At 38.8% G+C, this 15,399-nt stretch overlaps 1 protein-coding gene across 1 annotated transcript in view; it reads right to left on the bottom strand.

The window, feature by feature from the left end:
• Nucleotides 1-15,399, bottom strand: part of LOC131226270 (uncharacterized) — a 36,318-nt gene that overhangs the window by 2,363 nt on the left and 18,556 nt on the right. The window contains exons 3-4 of the mRNA XM_058222064.1: nt 8,041-9,291; nt 7,830-7,936 (exon numbers count right to left, since the gene is read on the bottom strand). Of these exons, the coding sequence (XP_058078047.1) occupies nt 7,830-7,936; nt 8,041-9,291 (1,358 nt within the window). The remainder of the gene's footprint in view (nt 1-7,829; nt 7,937-8,040; nt 9,292-15,399) is intronic.

The following is a 15,399-nucleotide window of genomic DNA, read 5'->3' as shown; positions in this document are numbered from 1 at the left end:
ATTGGATCTTGCATGTTTACAGTGCATGAGCATTGCTTCCCCAGCAAAAAATGCTTAACTCTCGTAGTCAACCACTCCCTCCCAATTCAGTGAGACAAACCACCCATAATAGGGAACAGCATATGAGTGGACTCGATTTGCATATCACCCATTCATGTGTGCTGTATAGAGATGGCTCTACCATATTCCGTCTCAACCATATCAACCCTCCCTCTCTCCCAATTCAGTGAGACATAAACCACCCGTACTGGGGCCCAGCATATGAGTAGACTCTATTTGCAAGTCAGCCTTTCACATGTGCTGTAGAAAGATGGTTCCACCATATTCCAACTCCACTATATCGTCTCCCCTCTTTTTAAGGACGTGCAAAGTAACCACATTGAGTTTTGATTCTTCAGTGGACTCTTCAAATAATGGATTCTAACAATGTAGGCAGTAGGCACAGTGGCACACACTTCAATATCATAAAACCCCTGAGGCAATCCTGCCCATTACTATCCCACTTCATAGTTGACCGTTTACTGTTTCTGTTTTCCACCGTCATTTTAATGGCCACAAATCAGATGGATGAAACTGTCTAACAGGTGCTACCTTTGAGACAAACCACCCATACTAGGGCCCAGCATATGGACGGACCCAATTTGCACATCACCCCTTCATGTGTGCTGTAAAGAGATAGCTCTACCCTATTCTGGTTCTTCTGACACCTCTTATATCATCCAAGGTATTCCATAATGGTAATGATGGCTGTAACAGCCACCACCATTGCCGTCACAATACGGGCCATAACGACCATTATTGCCTTTTTATTTTTTATTTTCCTTTTTGAAGAAAAAAAAAAATCTGTTTTGGCCCTGTTACCAGCCCTTTCTTTCTGTAACGGGTAATGCATAACGGTTACCACCAGTACCGTTACATAACCATTTTGGCATACCATGGCATCATCTCCCCTTTTTTGAGGACATGCAAAGTAACCACGTTGAATTTTGGTACTTCCATGGACTATTCAAATAATGGTTTCCAACAATGTAAGCACACACTTTAGAATGATACTCTGTCTGAATCAACACTCCCCATGATGCCTAGCCTTGATTTTTTGGGCAAGAACATGTTACGAATGGTGTCCAAGTCTTAAACGGCTTGAATCTTAAATGGAAAATTGCAATGGTCGCATATGTTGTGCACTCTTTCATCATACAGTCCCTGCTAGTTTCTATAAAATAGGATGCAACCATATTAAATCATATGAAATATTTAATTATACTGTTGATTTGCAACAAATGAAGCAATCAGTTAATAAATAGGAGCAGAAAACACACTCATATTTAATTCAATGGACCCTACACACTGGGCACACAGAAGACCCGACAAATGGCCTGGATGCATTAGTATTCTGACAATTAACAAAATCCAGCTGGAAGTCTGAACCATTTTTCCAGCTGGTCCTAAGCATGGATAACGAAAATGATATATATCACCCAATAAAAACCAGTTTCATCCATCGGCAATGTGGCTGTATCATCCCAACTCTATGGACCCTAAACAGCCCAATATGGGGTGATACAGGGCAATACGAACCAGTTTTAGTGGTGAGCAATACAGTACATCCGAACCGACTTTCAGACCTTTGGTCCCAAGTCCAGGTAAAGGAGAATTGATGTTAGGTAAGCAACCAGTTGTTGAATTTTTGCCAAGTAATCATAAGAATTGCGATTTTGGGCTCTTGCTTAAACAGGGTTCATAAAGCTCACCCCAATATCTAGAACAAGGCTATAATGAAGATGATGATTCATTCTCCACTAGAAAAATATCTGGCAGTAAGATACCGTGGTTTAGACAATGGGAAAAACAATTGAAGGGTGCCTTCTAAGGGAAAGGGAATAAGACAGCATGAAAATTTTTCTGACTCTGTCAAAGCCAACAAATTGATTGATAGTGATAATAACTGTGAGAGCAGGTGACTGAAAATGTCGTTGCCATTAATTATGAAGGCCCTAGTTGAATATTAATGGTATGTCATAAAACAATGGGACCTTTGTGGTTTGGAAGAGACATGTATGAAGGTAACACTCAGTATTTTGTTACATCAAGAAAATCGTAGCTCAACACAGACCATTGCAACCTTGAGTGTGGGAAACAGAGAATTGGCAACTGCGCCTAGAGACAAGTACTTGAATGGCATTCTGTTTTCTGGTCAAATAGGTAACCGACTTCAAGTTTGAGAGTATGAGCACATTATAATTGTCTGATGTTGGAGCATTCACCAAATTCCCTATGTGCCCAAATTGAGCTATTGGAATAGATTCTCAGTCCACACACAGTTCACCATTCACAGATTGACCAATTCCAAAACTGTCAAAATGCACTTGTGAGACCCTACCTCCCAACCTGTGATTTGCCCAAATTCACTCGTTATTTTGGATCTCAGATGGATTGAATTGCAAGATGCATCAAAAGTTTGGGTTTGAGAAACTAAAACACAACATTTAAAATCTAAATGAACAACTCCGTACACTGGGGAAGAGACCGAGGAGTTGTGGAAAAATGTTATAGAAGCAAAGTATGTTTCGCCAGACGGAGGAAGATTTTGCGGTTTGGGTAGTAGACCAAGGGTCTCCTTGTAGAAAGATAACAGTAAAATGGGGAATGGATGGCAACCAAAAATGGTGAGGAAACCATTCTGGAGAGGAATCATGTTTCTTTCTTTTCTTTCTTTTCTTTTTTCTTTTCTTTTTTTTTTCTTTGATTGGTAAGCTGGGCTTGAACCTGGGACCTCAATGTTGAAACATGCTCTCTCTACCATTGAGATACATGCTCAAACCTAGAGGAATCCGGTTTCTAGTCAGAAAAGGTGACACATTTTAATTCTCGAAGGACGTGTGGCAGGATGATGAACCCTGAGTGTCTCCTTCCAAGAATTATTCGAGGTGGCCATAGACAAAGGTAAAATACAGGAATGTTTTGAGATGGTAGGAGATTCGGGTGTGGAGGAATCTGTCTGACAAGTCAAGGATGTTCATCAATCTTCTAAGGAAGTTGCATGTGGTACATACTGATCTTTCATTGTCGAGTAGAAAAATGTGGAAATGGTGTGTTAATGGTAACTTCTCGGCAAAGCCATTCTTCAAGGTTTTGGCAGCAAGAGAATATTCAAGCCCGCCATGCACAAGGGAGTGAAAAGCCCCAGCTCCCAGCTCCTCTGAGGGTTAAAGCATTTGCTTGGGTTGCAACAGCAAATAAGATTCTTACACTAGACAACCTAAAGAAAAGAAATTGGGCACTTCCAAATATGTGCATCATGTGTAAGAACAAAGAGGAGTCCAATTATCATGTATTTTTCCATTATGAGGTGGCTACAATAGTGTGGAAATATTCTCTCTTTATTTAAGGTGGAATGGTCGTTCAACAATTCAATAGGAGAAGTGGTGACCATGGTATTCCGTAATGGTAACGGTGGCTGTAACAGCCAATACTGTTACCATTACGATATTGGCCGTTATTGCCATTCGATCCGGTGAGTATTTTCAATTTCTAATTCCTTTTTTTTTTGTTGAAATTATGTTAAATCAGTGTAGAATGGTTACAAATCCATTGGTTCTTCATGTTCTCCATGTTTTTTTCAAAATTTTCCTTCAACTCACTGTCAATATTTTCCTTCAACTAGCTGTCAATTGAGACTAATAAGAGTATTTGATGAAATGATCATCACATATACACTAATTTCGAAATTTGAATGTAGGTGGTTTGATTTAGGGAAATTTGAGAAAAATTCAAAATTTCCCTAATTTCTCCTAAATTGCTTGTAATGCTGCACTCAAAACATGAAATCAAGCATGTATGAGAGCTAATCTACTGATCTGTTAAGTCCTTGTCATTTTTCATAAAATAAAATTAATTTTTAATTTAAAAAATTTTAAAATGAAATTTCCCTTCAACTAGCTATCAATTGAGACTAATTTTGAAGAATTTAGGAGTGTTTTATGAAATGATCATCACATACACTCTAAATTTTCTGCATTCAATTTGAATATAGTTGCATTAGTTCAGTCAGACGGTGCATAGCTTAGAACCCTATTATGTGCACTTCTTTTTTGAGATGTTATGATTTAAAAGTGTATATTAAGGCCTTCTTTTAACAATCCATGAAGTTTGTTTAAAAAATTCAACCATTTTCCCAATGTTTCCCCAAAAGTACAATAAATTACCTAATACAAACGATATATCTAGTGTGATAACCGATACGTATATATATCCCGAGGATGCGATACATAACGCAATACCGATATTTCGAACACCGGTTGGTCCCAAGGTGTGCAAAAACGATTACGTATCGGCCATAACAATAACAGCTGGAGTCGTTACGCGATACGGGTCCGAAACAAGGACCCCCAACTTTTTAACGACAGTTACACACAACCCTCTCTCTCTCTCTCTCTCTCTCTAGAAAAAATGAATGGACTGCTTGGCCGCTTCAAACCACGCGCTTAATTTTATTTTTTTATTTGAAGTACTCTGCAACATACACAGCTTAGTGCACTTACACTATTTCATTGCATGGGGCCCACCTTGAATTATGTCGTCCATCAGTTTTTCCAGTTTATTTTAGGGCATGGTCCCTAAAATGAAGGGATCCAAAATCAAGTGGACCACATAGTAGGGGTTCAATGCCCACCATTAAACACTTCCTAGGGCCCACTATAATGTTTATTTGTCATCGAACTTGTTGGTAAGGTCACATTGACCTGGATGAAGGGAGAACACAAATAACAACTCATCCAAAAATAAATAAAAAATTTGGTCCCAAGAAATTTTTAACGGTGGGAATTTAATCTCTACTGTGTTGTCCACTTGAGATTTGGATCTGCCTCATTTTTTGGACCATGCCCAAAAATGAGTTGGCAAAAAGGAAGGACCGCATGGATATACAACATATGCACTGAGGTGGGCCCCACATTTAAGGTGTTACTCATTAGTGGTCCACTTGAGATTTAGATCTATTTAAATTTTGGACTGTGCCTTAAAATGAGTTGGCAGAACAAATTGATAGCACAGATATACAAATACATCAAGGTGGCCCGCCTCACCCACTAGTGGTCCACTTGAGATCTAGATCTGGCTCATTTTTGGACCATGCCCTAAAATGAGTTGGCAAAACGAATGGATGACATGGATATATAATGCATACATCAAGTGGGCCCCACGTATATGGCCATAAAAATTTACACGAGGCATATGTTAACTTAAAATTAGCTAATTAAATTTTTGGGACCATTGTTGCTAAGTCGCAATGCCAAAATTAAATTGTTTGAACAATTTTCACCATTAATTTGCAGACATTTGCTTTCTTGAGATAGGACCATTTCATATTTTTCCTTCTTCACTGTCCAATAAACATCCACTAATCCATTAGTGGGATAAGTGCTAATAGATTGCATGAATTGAGGCTGATTTGGGGCATCAAATGATCCTCCAAATCGAAAACACTATTTACTCAAATCTAATTTTAATTTTTTCTTAAGATCTAGGAGAGAAATCCTATCAAATTGTTAGGTATATGAATTACATGATATGACACAAAAATCCCTAGACCTTGTATATTGAAATGAAATGTATGCGAGTTGTAAGGTATGTAATACACCAAACTATAAATAACAGTCAAAACCTACAAATATGAGATGTTTTGATACTAAATTCATTATAATAAATTTATATCGATATTATATAGTTAGAAAATTATTAAAAAGTATGCCGTCAATTTCAAGTTGTTAGGTTCACGAATCCATCAGTCAACCCAATATATCATTCTTACTAAAGACTGGACCGTTACACTACCATAAACATGTTCAAAATTATAAATGAATGCATATTTGGAATATTTACAATTTTTCGGATTTTCTGAATTTTTTTGGAGAAAAAAAAAAACAACCGATATAGGGGCGTAATGCCCATTACACCCCCCGTATCGGCCGCTACACCAATTCGGTGGGCACCGTTACCGCTACGGAACACTTTGGTTGAGCCACGTAGCCAGGCTCATAATCGTATTCTTGGAGATCATCATTCGGGCCATGATGCCTTGAGTCAACATTCCTGGACTCCAATTCTCGTTTAAGGCCATCCATATAGAGGTTTGGCAATCTAGATTGATTCCCTTGTTTGCATCTTCGAGAACGGTAACGCGCCCTTCCAAAGCATTCATTATAACCATGGAACAATTCTCTAAATCATCCAACCATTTCGTGATCAAAACGACCACTTGTTGCAAGGTTGAGATAGTCTCATCTTGAGGTTGCATAGCCATCCCAAGACTGTAAATCGTCCATCTTCTAGTGCGCATAAGACAACAGGCTTTCGCAAAGCATGCGAGAAGGTCTTCATTTTCTTTTTCTTTTTCTTTTCTTTTTTAATGTAGTGAATGGGAAACGGTTTCTGAAGGTTGGGTGTAGGGTAGGGTATGGAGATTTGAGATGGGAAAAGGGAAAGAAAAGAAAATTAAAGATGAAGGATTAAGGAAGGGAAAAGATGACAGGGTAGGATTGAGATGAGAAAATTACCTTCTTTAAGTTTCACAAGAGCAGAACTTGTTCTGATACCAATTTAATGTAAACCCCGAAAGGGGAAGCAAATAAATCAAAGAAAGAAGAAAGAGATTGTGGGAAAGGACCCAACAACCCTCTAGCCCAATGCTGGAGACCACGAATGCAAGACTATGAGCAAGCTCAATAGTCCTCTAGTCTTGAACTAGAGATCACTTCCCTCGCCCCTTTCAACAACTACCGTAGAGAAATTGAGAATTACTCAAAGAAAATATCAATCGACTTGTCTTATTCCATATGCCATTGGCATTATTTATAATCAGTCCTTACAATTTGCAATAAAAGCCATGGAATCTAAAAATAGAATTCCGAGCTAACCAAGATCTGAAAAAACAGTAAACTACCTAAATAAAAAGGCATTATAATTAAGAAAGCGCCTAAATAAGAAAAATCTAAAATTACTCCTTGCCTAATATAAAGATAAGAAAGAAAAAGCAAATTTCCTAACATAGAGATTTGAAAGAAAAGGAAAGTAGTGACGGGCTAAAAATGGAAAGTTGTCCTTTTCTTGTATACACTTGTGGAGCGTGCACGTGCAAGATGTGGGGTGATTGCATCACCAAGCTTGTGGATTATGTGACGGGAGGATCACATGCGTCAGGATCTCGGCTCTCTTTTTTTTTTTGTGAGATTAATGAACTTGTCAATTCTTAATAAAAATAAAAAAATAAAAATAAAAGAGAGAGAGAGAGAGCAAGGAAAGAAAGAAAATGAACAACTCAGTAAACTGCAACAAATAAATCAAATATGAATAGTGAGTTAATCCAATCAACTAATTTGGAGAACCAATGTTACAAGTAAAACAAGCCGAGGCAAAGTCGAGTGTATCGGATTAACTAAGAGCCCCACAAGTAACAAATCACAGACTTTAACTTGTGGACATAACCTGGCATCTATATAGCTCTTTGAAGGTGTAAAACAACTGTTTGACATACGAACCATATATTTGCATGAAGATATCAAATATTGGTGTAAAATGTCGATTAGATAAATTCTGATGACTCACACGCATGTTGGGCTTGCATTATTTCCACTCCCATTGAATTGTGAGTGTCCTAGGACAAGTCCAGTAATTCTTCAAGATGAAGTTCAAACAAGGTAAAAACAGTCGGGTGACTCATGACTGAATGAAGAACCATGCTAAGAGCAACGAATAGTAAAATGGAAGCAAGAACTTGTAGGGCTTCATGCTTGAATGACCAACATAAGGAAAACCACATTTGTACAACATACCTTTTGATGTCATATGTCAAAGATTTGCACCTCTCCCTTGTGTAGAGCATTTTCGTCTTTTGCAAGTTCAAGGCAACTACTTGACTTGACCTTCGGTAAGTCCGACCCTGCATAATTAGCCTCCCAGTTCAAAGACAGACAACAGATGATAGACATATTCACAAAGACAAAAAATCAAACGAGCTGACAGAATCAGTAATAAACAGGTTACCTCCGGGATTTTAGCTGCACGAGATGCAGGAAACGAAGGCTTCTCCATACAACCAAGCAATGACTTCAATGCATCTAAGTTACCCTCTTCAAAGATAAGAAGATTCATCAATGTCATCAACATAAAAAGGCATCCCTTCCATAAGAACTCAGGTCCTCTATCAAAACTAAATGATAGCAAGCCTGCAAAATGCATCAGCATCAACTTGGTCACCTTATGCCTTGCAGGATATGTTTCCATAACATCATGTAAGATCTTCTGAATTGGCTTATTTGCATGATATCGCCCAAAACAACTAACAATGCCGATTATAAAATCATATTCCCCACAGAGAGATAAATCTTTTAGAGTTTTTAAGCAACCCAAACTTGCTCTGTTCCTCATAAACCATACAATTTGCAACAGTGAACAACTCATTAACTTCAGTAAAGAAGCCAGAAGATATATTTCATGCTGACTTATATCTCCATTATTATGGAGTGTGTGCACCTCAATTTCCTCAGAAAGAGTCCTCTCTATTATGCAATTCAGAATTGAACATATTTCATCTCTGCACGTCTCATCCAAAACATATTGGTTCTCTTTGATGTATGTCATAGAGTCACTCACTAGATCAGACTTGGTTCTAGAGAGTGCATTGCCAAAATATGGACAGCATGTATTACCCAACTTATCGATTTGAAGATTAATTTCAGCATATGTAACCGGTCCAACATAAGACTCAAAAGTTGTATGGGTTCCATCCCCCAATACACATGGCTCCATAACCCAATCTGATCCACTTTTGACTCCAATAGGATGGTCACCCTTTTGCAACATTTGCCTGTTGTACAGGTTGACTGATTGTTCAAATGCTGACATGTAGTTACTCAACAGTAACGGATATAATTGCCTGTGGTTAGGAGCCATGCAGATGCCAATGCATCTTGAAACCATCGAAATCAGATGCGCTTGGAATATTTGCGGTGCTGTAGTCACAACTGGGTTCCCAAGAAATGTCATAGCTGCAGTCAAACTTAGTTGAGGAATCACGAGATCCCTTCCATGGGACCAAAATAGTGTGTGTGGGAATTTCTCAAAAGCCCACTCATCAGAAACTGACAGAAGAAAATGAGCAGAAATCACCTCCAGCACAACATCACCATGACCACCGTGACTTACAAATGCCTTCTCCCTTGCAGACAAAACATTATCTACTCCAATAAAATGATCCCTTAATTGTTGATGCACCACAAGTTCATCTACGAAGACCTGAAGATAAATGTTCTACTGTGAGTTTCTCAAGGGCACAGGAAAGCTCTCATGATTAGTACTTAGGGTAGTGAAAAAGGTGCAAAAATAAAAATCTTGATCAAGCAATCTAAGTATGGAAAAATTCAATCTGCTTATCTGAACATTGAATAAGACCAGAAGATTTCCTTCGTGATCGCCTGTGCAACTTTGATAAAGCTACCCTTGCATATCTTCCATTCTACTTTATGTCAATGACATCTGGGTAATTATTGGTTTCGACTGAATATAAAAGGGAACTACTTTGGAAGAATGTGGCAGGCATGAGTCTGATTCTTTGATTGTATTGGTGAGGAGCTACGGTTAAAAGTCTAAAACTAAAAAGTAAAGCAAGTTAGGACTTCACAGTTCTAGAATATTCAGTAAGACACTGATTGGATAGTTGTGGTGGACGTTATGAAGAGCAAGAAATTTTATTTAAAGATCTTACAAAGCTACAGGGTTAGGCTTGTTTTAGATGCAGGAACCCAGCACTGTGGCTGAGGGCCTTTGAGGAGGAAGTTTGCAATGTGGGCGAAGTGGATAGGGACAACATGCTGGGCCTAGATTATTTTTCCATGGGTTTCTTTCGAGTGTGTTGGAATATCATTGAGGGGGACATCACGTCTTTGATGAGAAAGTTTAATTAGCAGACTATTCTAAACAAAGGCCTAACAATGCCTTCATTACACTTATTCCTAAAATTGAAGAGGTAATGAGCTCAGAGGATTTCAAACCAATCAGCCTGGTCAGAAGCATGTACATAATTCTTGAAAATGCCAATCATCATGCTAAGGGGGTTCATGAGCCACTTATCACATCGTCAAGGGCCTTCCTAAAAGGACAGATAGATCTTGGACGAAATCCTAGTGGCTAACGAGTGCATTGGCTCACAAAAAAGAAAAGGCCAAGCATGTATCATGCGCAAAATTGACATCGAGAAGGCATGTCACCACGTTAATTGGAATTTCTTAGAGTATTCTCTAAGGAGGGGTTTTTGGGGCCAGGCGGATCAGATGGATAAGTAGGTATATTTCTTGTTGACATTCTTGATATCAATTGAAAGATCACCATCTGGGTTCTTCTTGAGTTCCTGGGGTCTTTGGTAGGGAAACACACTTGTCTTCTTTCCTATTTTCTAATGTTGTTGTGAGACTAGGTTTGCTTTCGAGTAGGGCAATCAACCAAGGTCTCATTGGAGACTTAGGTATCGGTGAGCCAAAATTGGTCATATCCCATCTCTAGTTTGAAGAAGGTAGCCTTACCATGTGCGGTACATCCAAGGAGTAGGTAAAAAAATCTAAAAGTAGGCCTTCCATGCTTTCAAGTGTGTGTCAAACTGATGGGGACATCAGAGGACCTACTCAGGTGTACCAAAGATGGAGACGACCACCCACATTAGTGCAACTTTCTTTGTGGATGGGAGACAAGTTTTAGATAAGGCCCGTTGGGCCATTTTGAAGACCTCACATGCATTGGACGTGCATCAGGAAGACCCCACCATGGGATAATGCATGTGGGCTGCTTAGGAGATCATTTTTGTTATAGGATTTATATTTCGTGTCGATCCGACCGTTGGATCTTATCAATCAGGCCATTGGGCCACCAGATCTTTTAGATCTGAGCCCCTTGGACTCTGATCTTACTTGCTTTATGTTTTTTGTTATTTTTAGGATTTATTTGATGTTTGATATTGATAATAAATGTTTTAGTTTTCTTATTTTAAACGATGGACCACTTCACTCAAGTGAGTGGCATAGTTGTAATTATGCTGAATTTTTAATTCTGAATTTTTAATAATAAAAGCACTGAGGAGGCGAAGATCTAACCCTATTGGATTTTGTAATTTTTTTTTTTTAAGAGAGGAAAAAAAAAAAAAAAACTCTTACTTTCTTCTTCCATCTCCATGTAATTTGAAGATACTTCCATGCGATTTGGAAGAAAGATTGGTGCGAGGCCAAGGTGTCTCATATCGGTATCGGTTGGCGCAACGGTGACCTTCAAAACCGATACGGATACGGGGGCGTAACGGCCCGTAACGGCGTAAAAAAAAAAATTTGCCAAAAAAATATAAAAAAATATGTATTAAATCCAGAATATTCTAAGCATTCCAAATATGCATTCATTTATAAATTGGAACATGTTTATGTGGTGTAACGGTCCACTCTTTGGTGAGAAGCTGTATCGGACTATTTGATTAATTTTTTAACCAGGTAACCTGAATTTGACTACAAAATATATATATTTAATTTTCTAAATATCTAATTTATATACTTAACAATTTAATATCTTTCTTCCAGTAGTTCTTTAAAAAAATGAAATTAAATTCAGGTAGATGGCGTTGCCAATTTCGGGCTGACTTGGAGGACCAATCTATGCCCCAAATTAGCCTCAAATTCATGCAATTTATTGTCATTATCCCACTTATGTATTAGTGGACATTTATTGGATAGTGAATCATGAAAAAAATCAAAAGGCCCTACTTTAAAAAATAAGAGTACACCAAATAACAATTAAAACTATTCAAATAATTTGATTTTGACATTGTGAGTTAGCAATTGCAGTTTATAATTTAATTGGTAAATTTTAAATTAATGTCTTTGGTACAATTTTTTAAGGCCCCAAATTAGGCAGGACTCGGATTGTGAAGTGTAGCACACATGTCAAAGTTTTTTGGGCCCCACGCATGATGAATGTGTTATATCTAAACCGTCCATTCATTTGACGAGATCGTCTTAAGGCTTGACACGAAAAATAATACAGATCTAATTATCAAGTGGACCGCACTGCAAAAAGCAGTGGGGGATTGAACGTCTACCATTGAAAACTTTTTTGGGATCACATAACTTTTAGATCAATATGAAATTTGTTTTTCCTCTTCATTCAGGTCTTTTTGACCTTATGAACAGATTGGATGGAAAATAAATGTTCCAGTGGGCCTACGAATTGTTTAACGGTGAAAATCATCATCTCCGCTGCTATTTTTGGTGTGGTCCAGACGATCTTTGGATACGATTCATTTTTTAGGTAATGCTCTAAAATAATATTTAAAAATAGATGAACGGTGTGGATATAATAAATACATCACTGTGGAGCCTATAAAACTTTGATCTCCTTTGAACCGTTCGTACAACTCGGAGCTCGAGGAGTGTCAGCGCTTGTCTCAGCGGGACACGTACCTACAGCAGCTTACGCCTGCCAAAAAAAAACAAAAAAAAAGGGGAGAGGGAAACCGAAAAGAAAAAAGAGGGAAAGAAGAGAAGAAAAAAGAGGGAAAGAGGGAAAGAACAGAGAGAGAGACAGAGAGAGGGAGAGAGAGAGAGAGAAGAAGGAGGAGGAGACCGTAGCCGCAGCCGCAGCCGCAGCCGCAGCCGCAGCAGGGCCGTAGCAGGCCAAGAAGAGGAAGAAGAAGAAGAAGAAGAAGAAGAGGAAAAAAAAGGAAAAAGGTAAGGGTTTTTTATTTATTTTCTTTTTTTTTTTTCCAAAGCCCGTAACAGCCGTTACAGGTCAGTAACGGCCGTTACGCCCATAACGGGCCCATAACGGCCGTTACGTGTACAAAAAAGGGACTCGGCCGATACGACCCCGTATCGCGTAACGGGTACCACCGTTACCGTTACATATCGGCCGATACGTAACCGTTTTGGGACACCCTGTGCGAGGCTAATCTTCATCAACGGAGGTGCGAGATATCCATCTATCCCCACACCATCTTTTCTTTTCTTCACTATCCAGGTATTTTATTCAAGTTCTTCATTCTCCCATCTCATATCTTTGTCTTCTCCCAAACCCAACTTTCCTATACATATCCATAATCCAAACCTTAACCGACCTAAACCCATCCACCCCACGCCACACGTGTGAATCCCACCTGCCCCTTTTGGTTTTCCATCATCCTTATATCAAACCCCATTTCTTTCATTCCCAAAACCCTAACCCTAAACCTAAAATCCCTAACTTTCCTGGATTTTCCCCAATTTCTTTAAAAAAAAAACCTAATTCCAAAATTCTCAATTCCCGTGAACCCTAATTCTTCAAAATTTAGATTTTTCCCTTCCGAACCCTAATCATAAAACCTAGAAATCTATCCCTTGAGTGTGGAAAGTGCTTATGCTAAATTAAAAGTTTTATCCTTCCATTGAGCCTAGTTTTAATTGATTTATGTGATTTCTTAGCATGCGGCCATATGATTTAGGTTAAATCAGATTTTATTTCATATTGTTTACTCTTAATTACTTGGTGGATTAAAATATTTTGTTAATTGAATTACTTTATGGACTCTTTCATAATCTCCATGTTGCATGCTAGCATTAAATCATGTGTCCTGCATTAAATTTGGTATCAAAGACCATAGGTTTAGCATAGGATTTTTGTGTTGCATCTAGGTTAGAGTCACATCTAGGGTTAGTAGAGTATGGATTGCATATAGGATCATATTGCTGAATTTTTATTGGATTACCTTATAGATGAATTTTCAGTTCGTGTCTCCACTTATACCATTGCTGAAATTTCAGCATAGTAATTTCAGGTTGTCATATTGCTGAATTTTTAGCTTGTAATTTTCGACTCACACCGGTGCTGAATTTTCAGTTTGGCACCCTCAGATTACTATCCTACTGAATTTTCAACATAAGATTTGAGGATAGCGACTTGTTGAATTTTTTTGGTTAGTGTGTCTACCATAATCTCTAGGTTAGTACTATCATTGTCATCACATTGTCTTAGGACCTAGGGTTTCCTTTAAAGTGTCTAGCGTGATCTCTAGGTTAGTACTATCACTGTCATCACATTGTCTTAAGACCTAGGATTTCCTTTAGAGTGTCCTTGTGTATGCTTACTCATTCAGGACGTGGTTTTGGCTTACATTCCACTATGAATCTAAAACAAATTGCCAAGGCCCTTAACACTATCAACAATCGTCCGACAGCTATTGAAGCGCACAATAAGACCACCGCGACTCAATTGACCATGACCAATAAGCGTATCAATCGGCTTGAAGCCTCCCTTCAGCCGAACCCCGACACTAGGGAAGATGTCCAATCACAAGTAGGGGATCAAATTGAAGGAGTTGAGACTGTGCCACTTGCAATTATTAGTCGCACCTTAAGCCAAATTGTAGAAAGTGATGATTGGCACAGGAATTCAATTTTCCACACTTATGCCAAGTGTGGTGGCAAAAATTGCAAGGTGATCATTGATAGTAGCAGCTGCATCAATGTGGTATCTGCTCGCACCGTAGACTGCTTAAGTATGCTAGTCATTCCTCACCCTCAACCCTATCGAGTCTCATGGATTGATGCATCTTCGATTCCGGTTTCTCGGACGTTGTCCCATTCCCATCCAATTTGATTCCTATACGGACACGTTGTAGTGTGATGTTTTGTCTATGGATATAGGCCACATCATTTTGAGTAGGCCTTAGTTGTATGACAGGGACACAATACTGTTCGGTCGCTCAAATACGTGTTTGTTTCTATATGGAGGCAAAAGGATTGTCTTAAAGCCTCTCCCGCCCAAAAGCACCTCGGAAAATGAGGACGTCAAGAAACGTGGTCCTGAATGTGTGACGAAACTCCAGCTTGAGTCTCTTCCTATAGTTAATGCCAAAGAGTCTGAGAGAGACTAAAACTGATTTGACGTTGTATGCCCACATGGCAAGTGAGGTCACACCTAAGGTTATTATGGAGATGCCACCTAAGGTTACACCTGAGGGTAATGTAGAGTTACCATCTGAGGTGGGTCCGGTATTGGAGGAGTCCAATGTTGTTATTCTAGAGGGCATACCGGATGAGCTTACACCCGTGCGAGACATTCACGCATTGACTCTACCAAACCTTCATCACGATCAAATGATTGGGGAGGAAGTGGATTTGGAAAGACAAGCAGATGAGCCTAGGACCCCTAAAGATTGCATACCCATGTTTGTGTTCCATAGGCCTTCAGAGTCTGCACATGCATCTACACAACATATGCATGACTTGCATGTGGGGATTAGAAAAAGAATTAATACAAGTAATGAAACATACAAAATGATTGCTGGCTCATGCCATATGTTTAAAGAGTTTGTTATAGGTGATGAATTCATGATTA

This window comes from Magnolia sinica, chromosome 14, assembly GCF_029962835.1.
Source record: "Magnolia sinica isolate HGM2019 chromosome 14, MsV1, whole genome shotgun sequence".
Lineage (NCBI taxonomy): Eukaryota > Viridiplantae > Streptophyta > Magnoliopsida > Magnoliales > Magnoliaceae > Magnolia > Magnolia sinica.
This window is presented reverse-complemented; position numbering and strand designations above follow the sequence as displayed.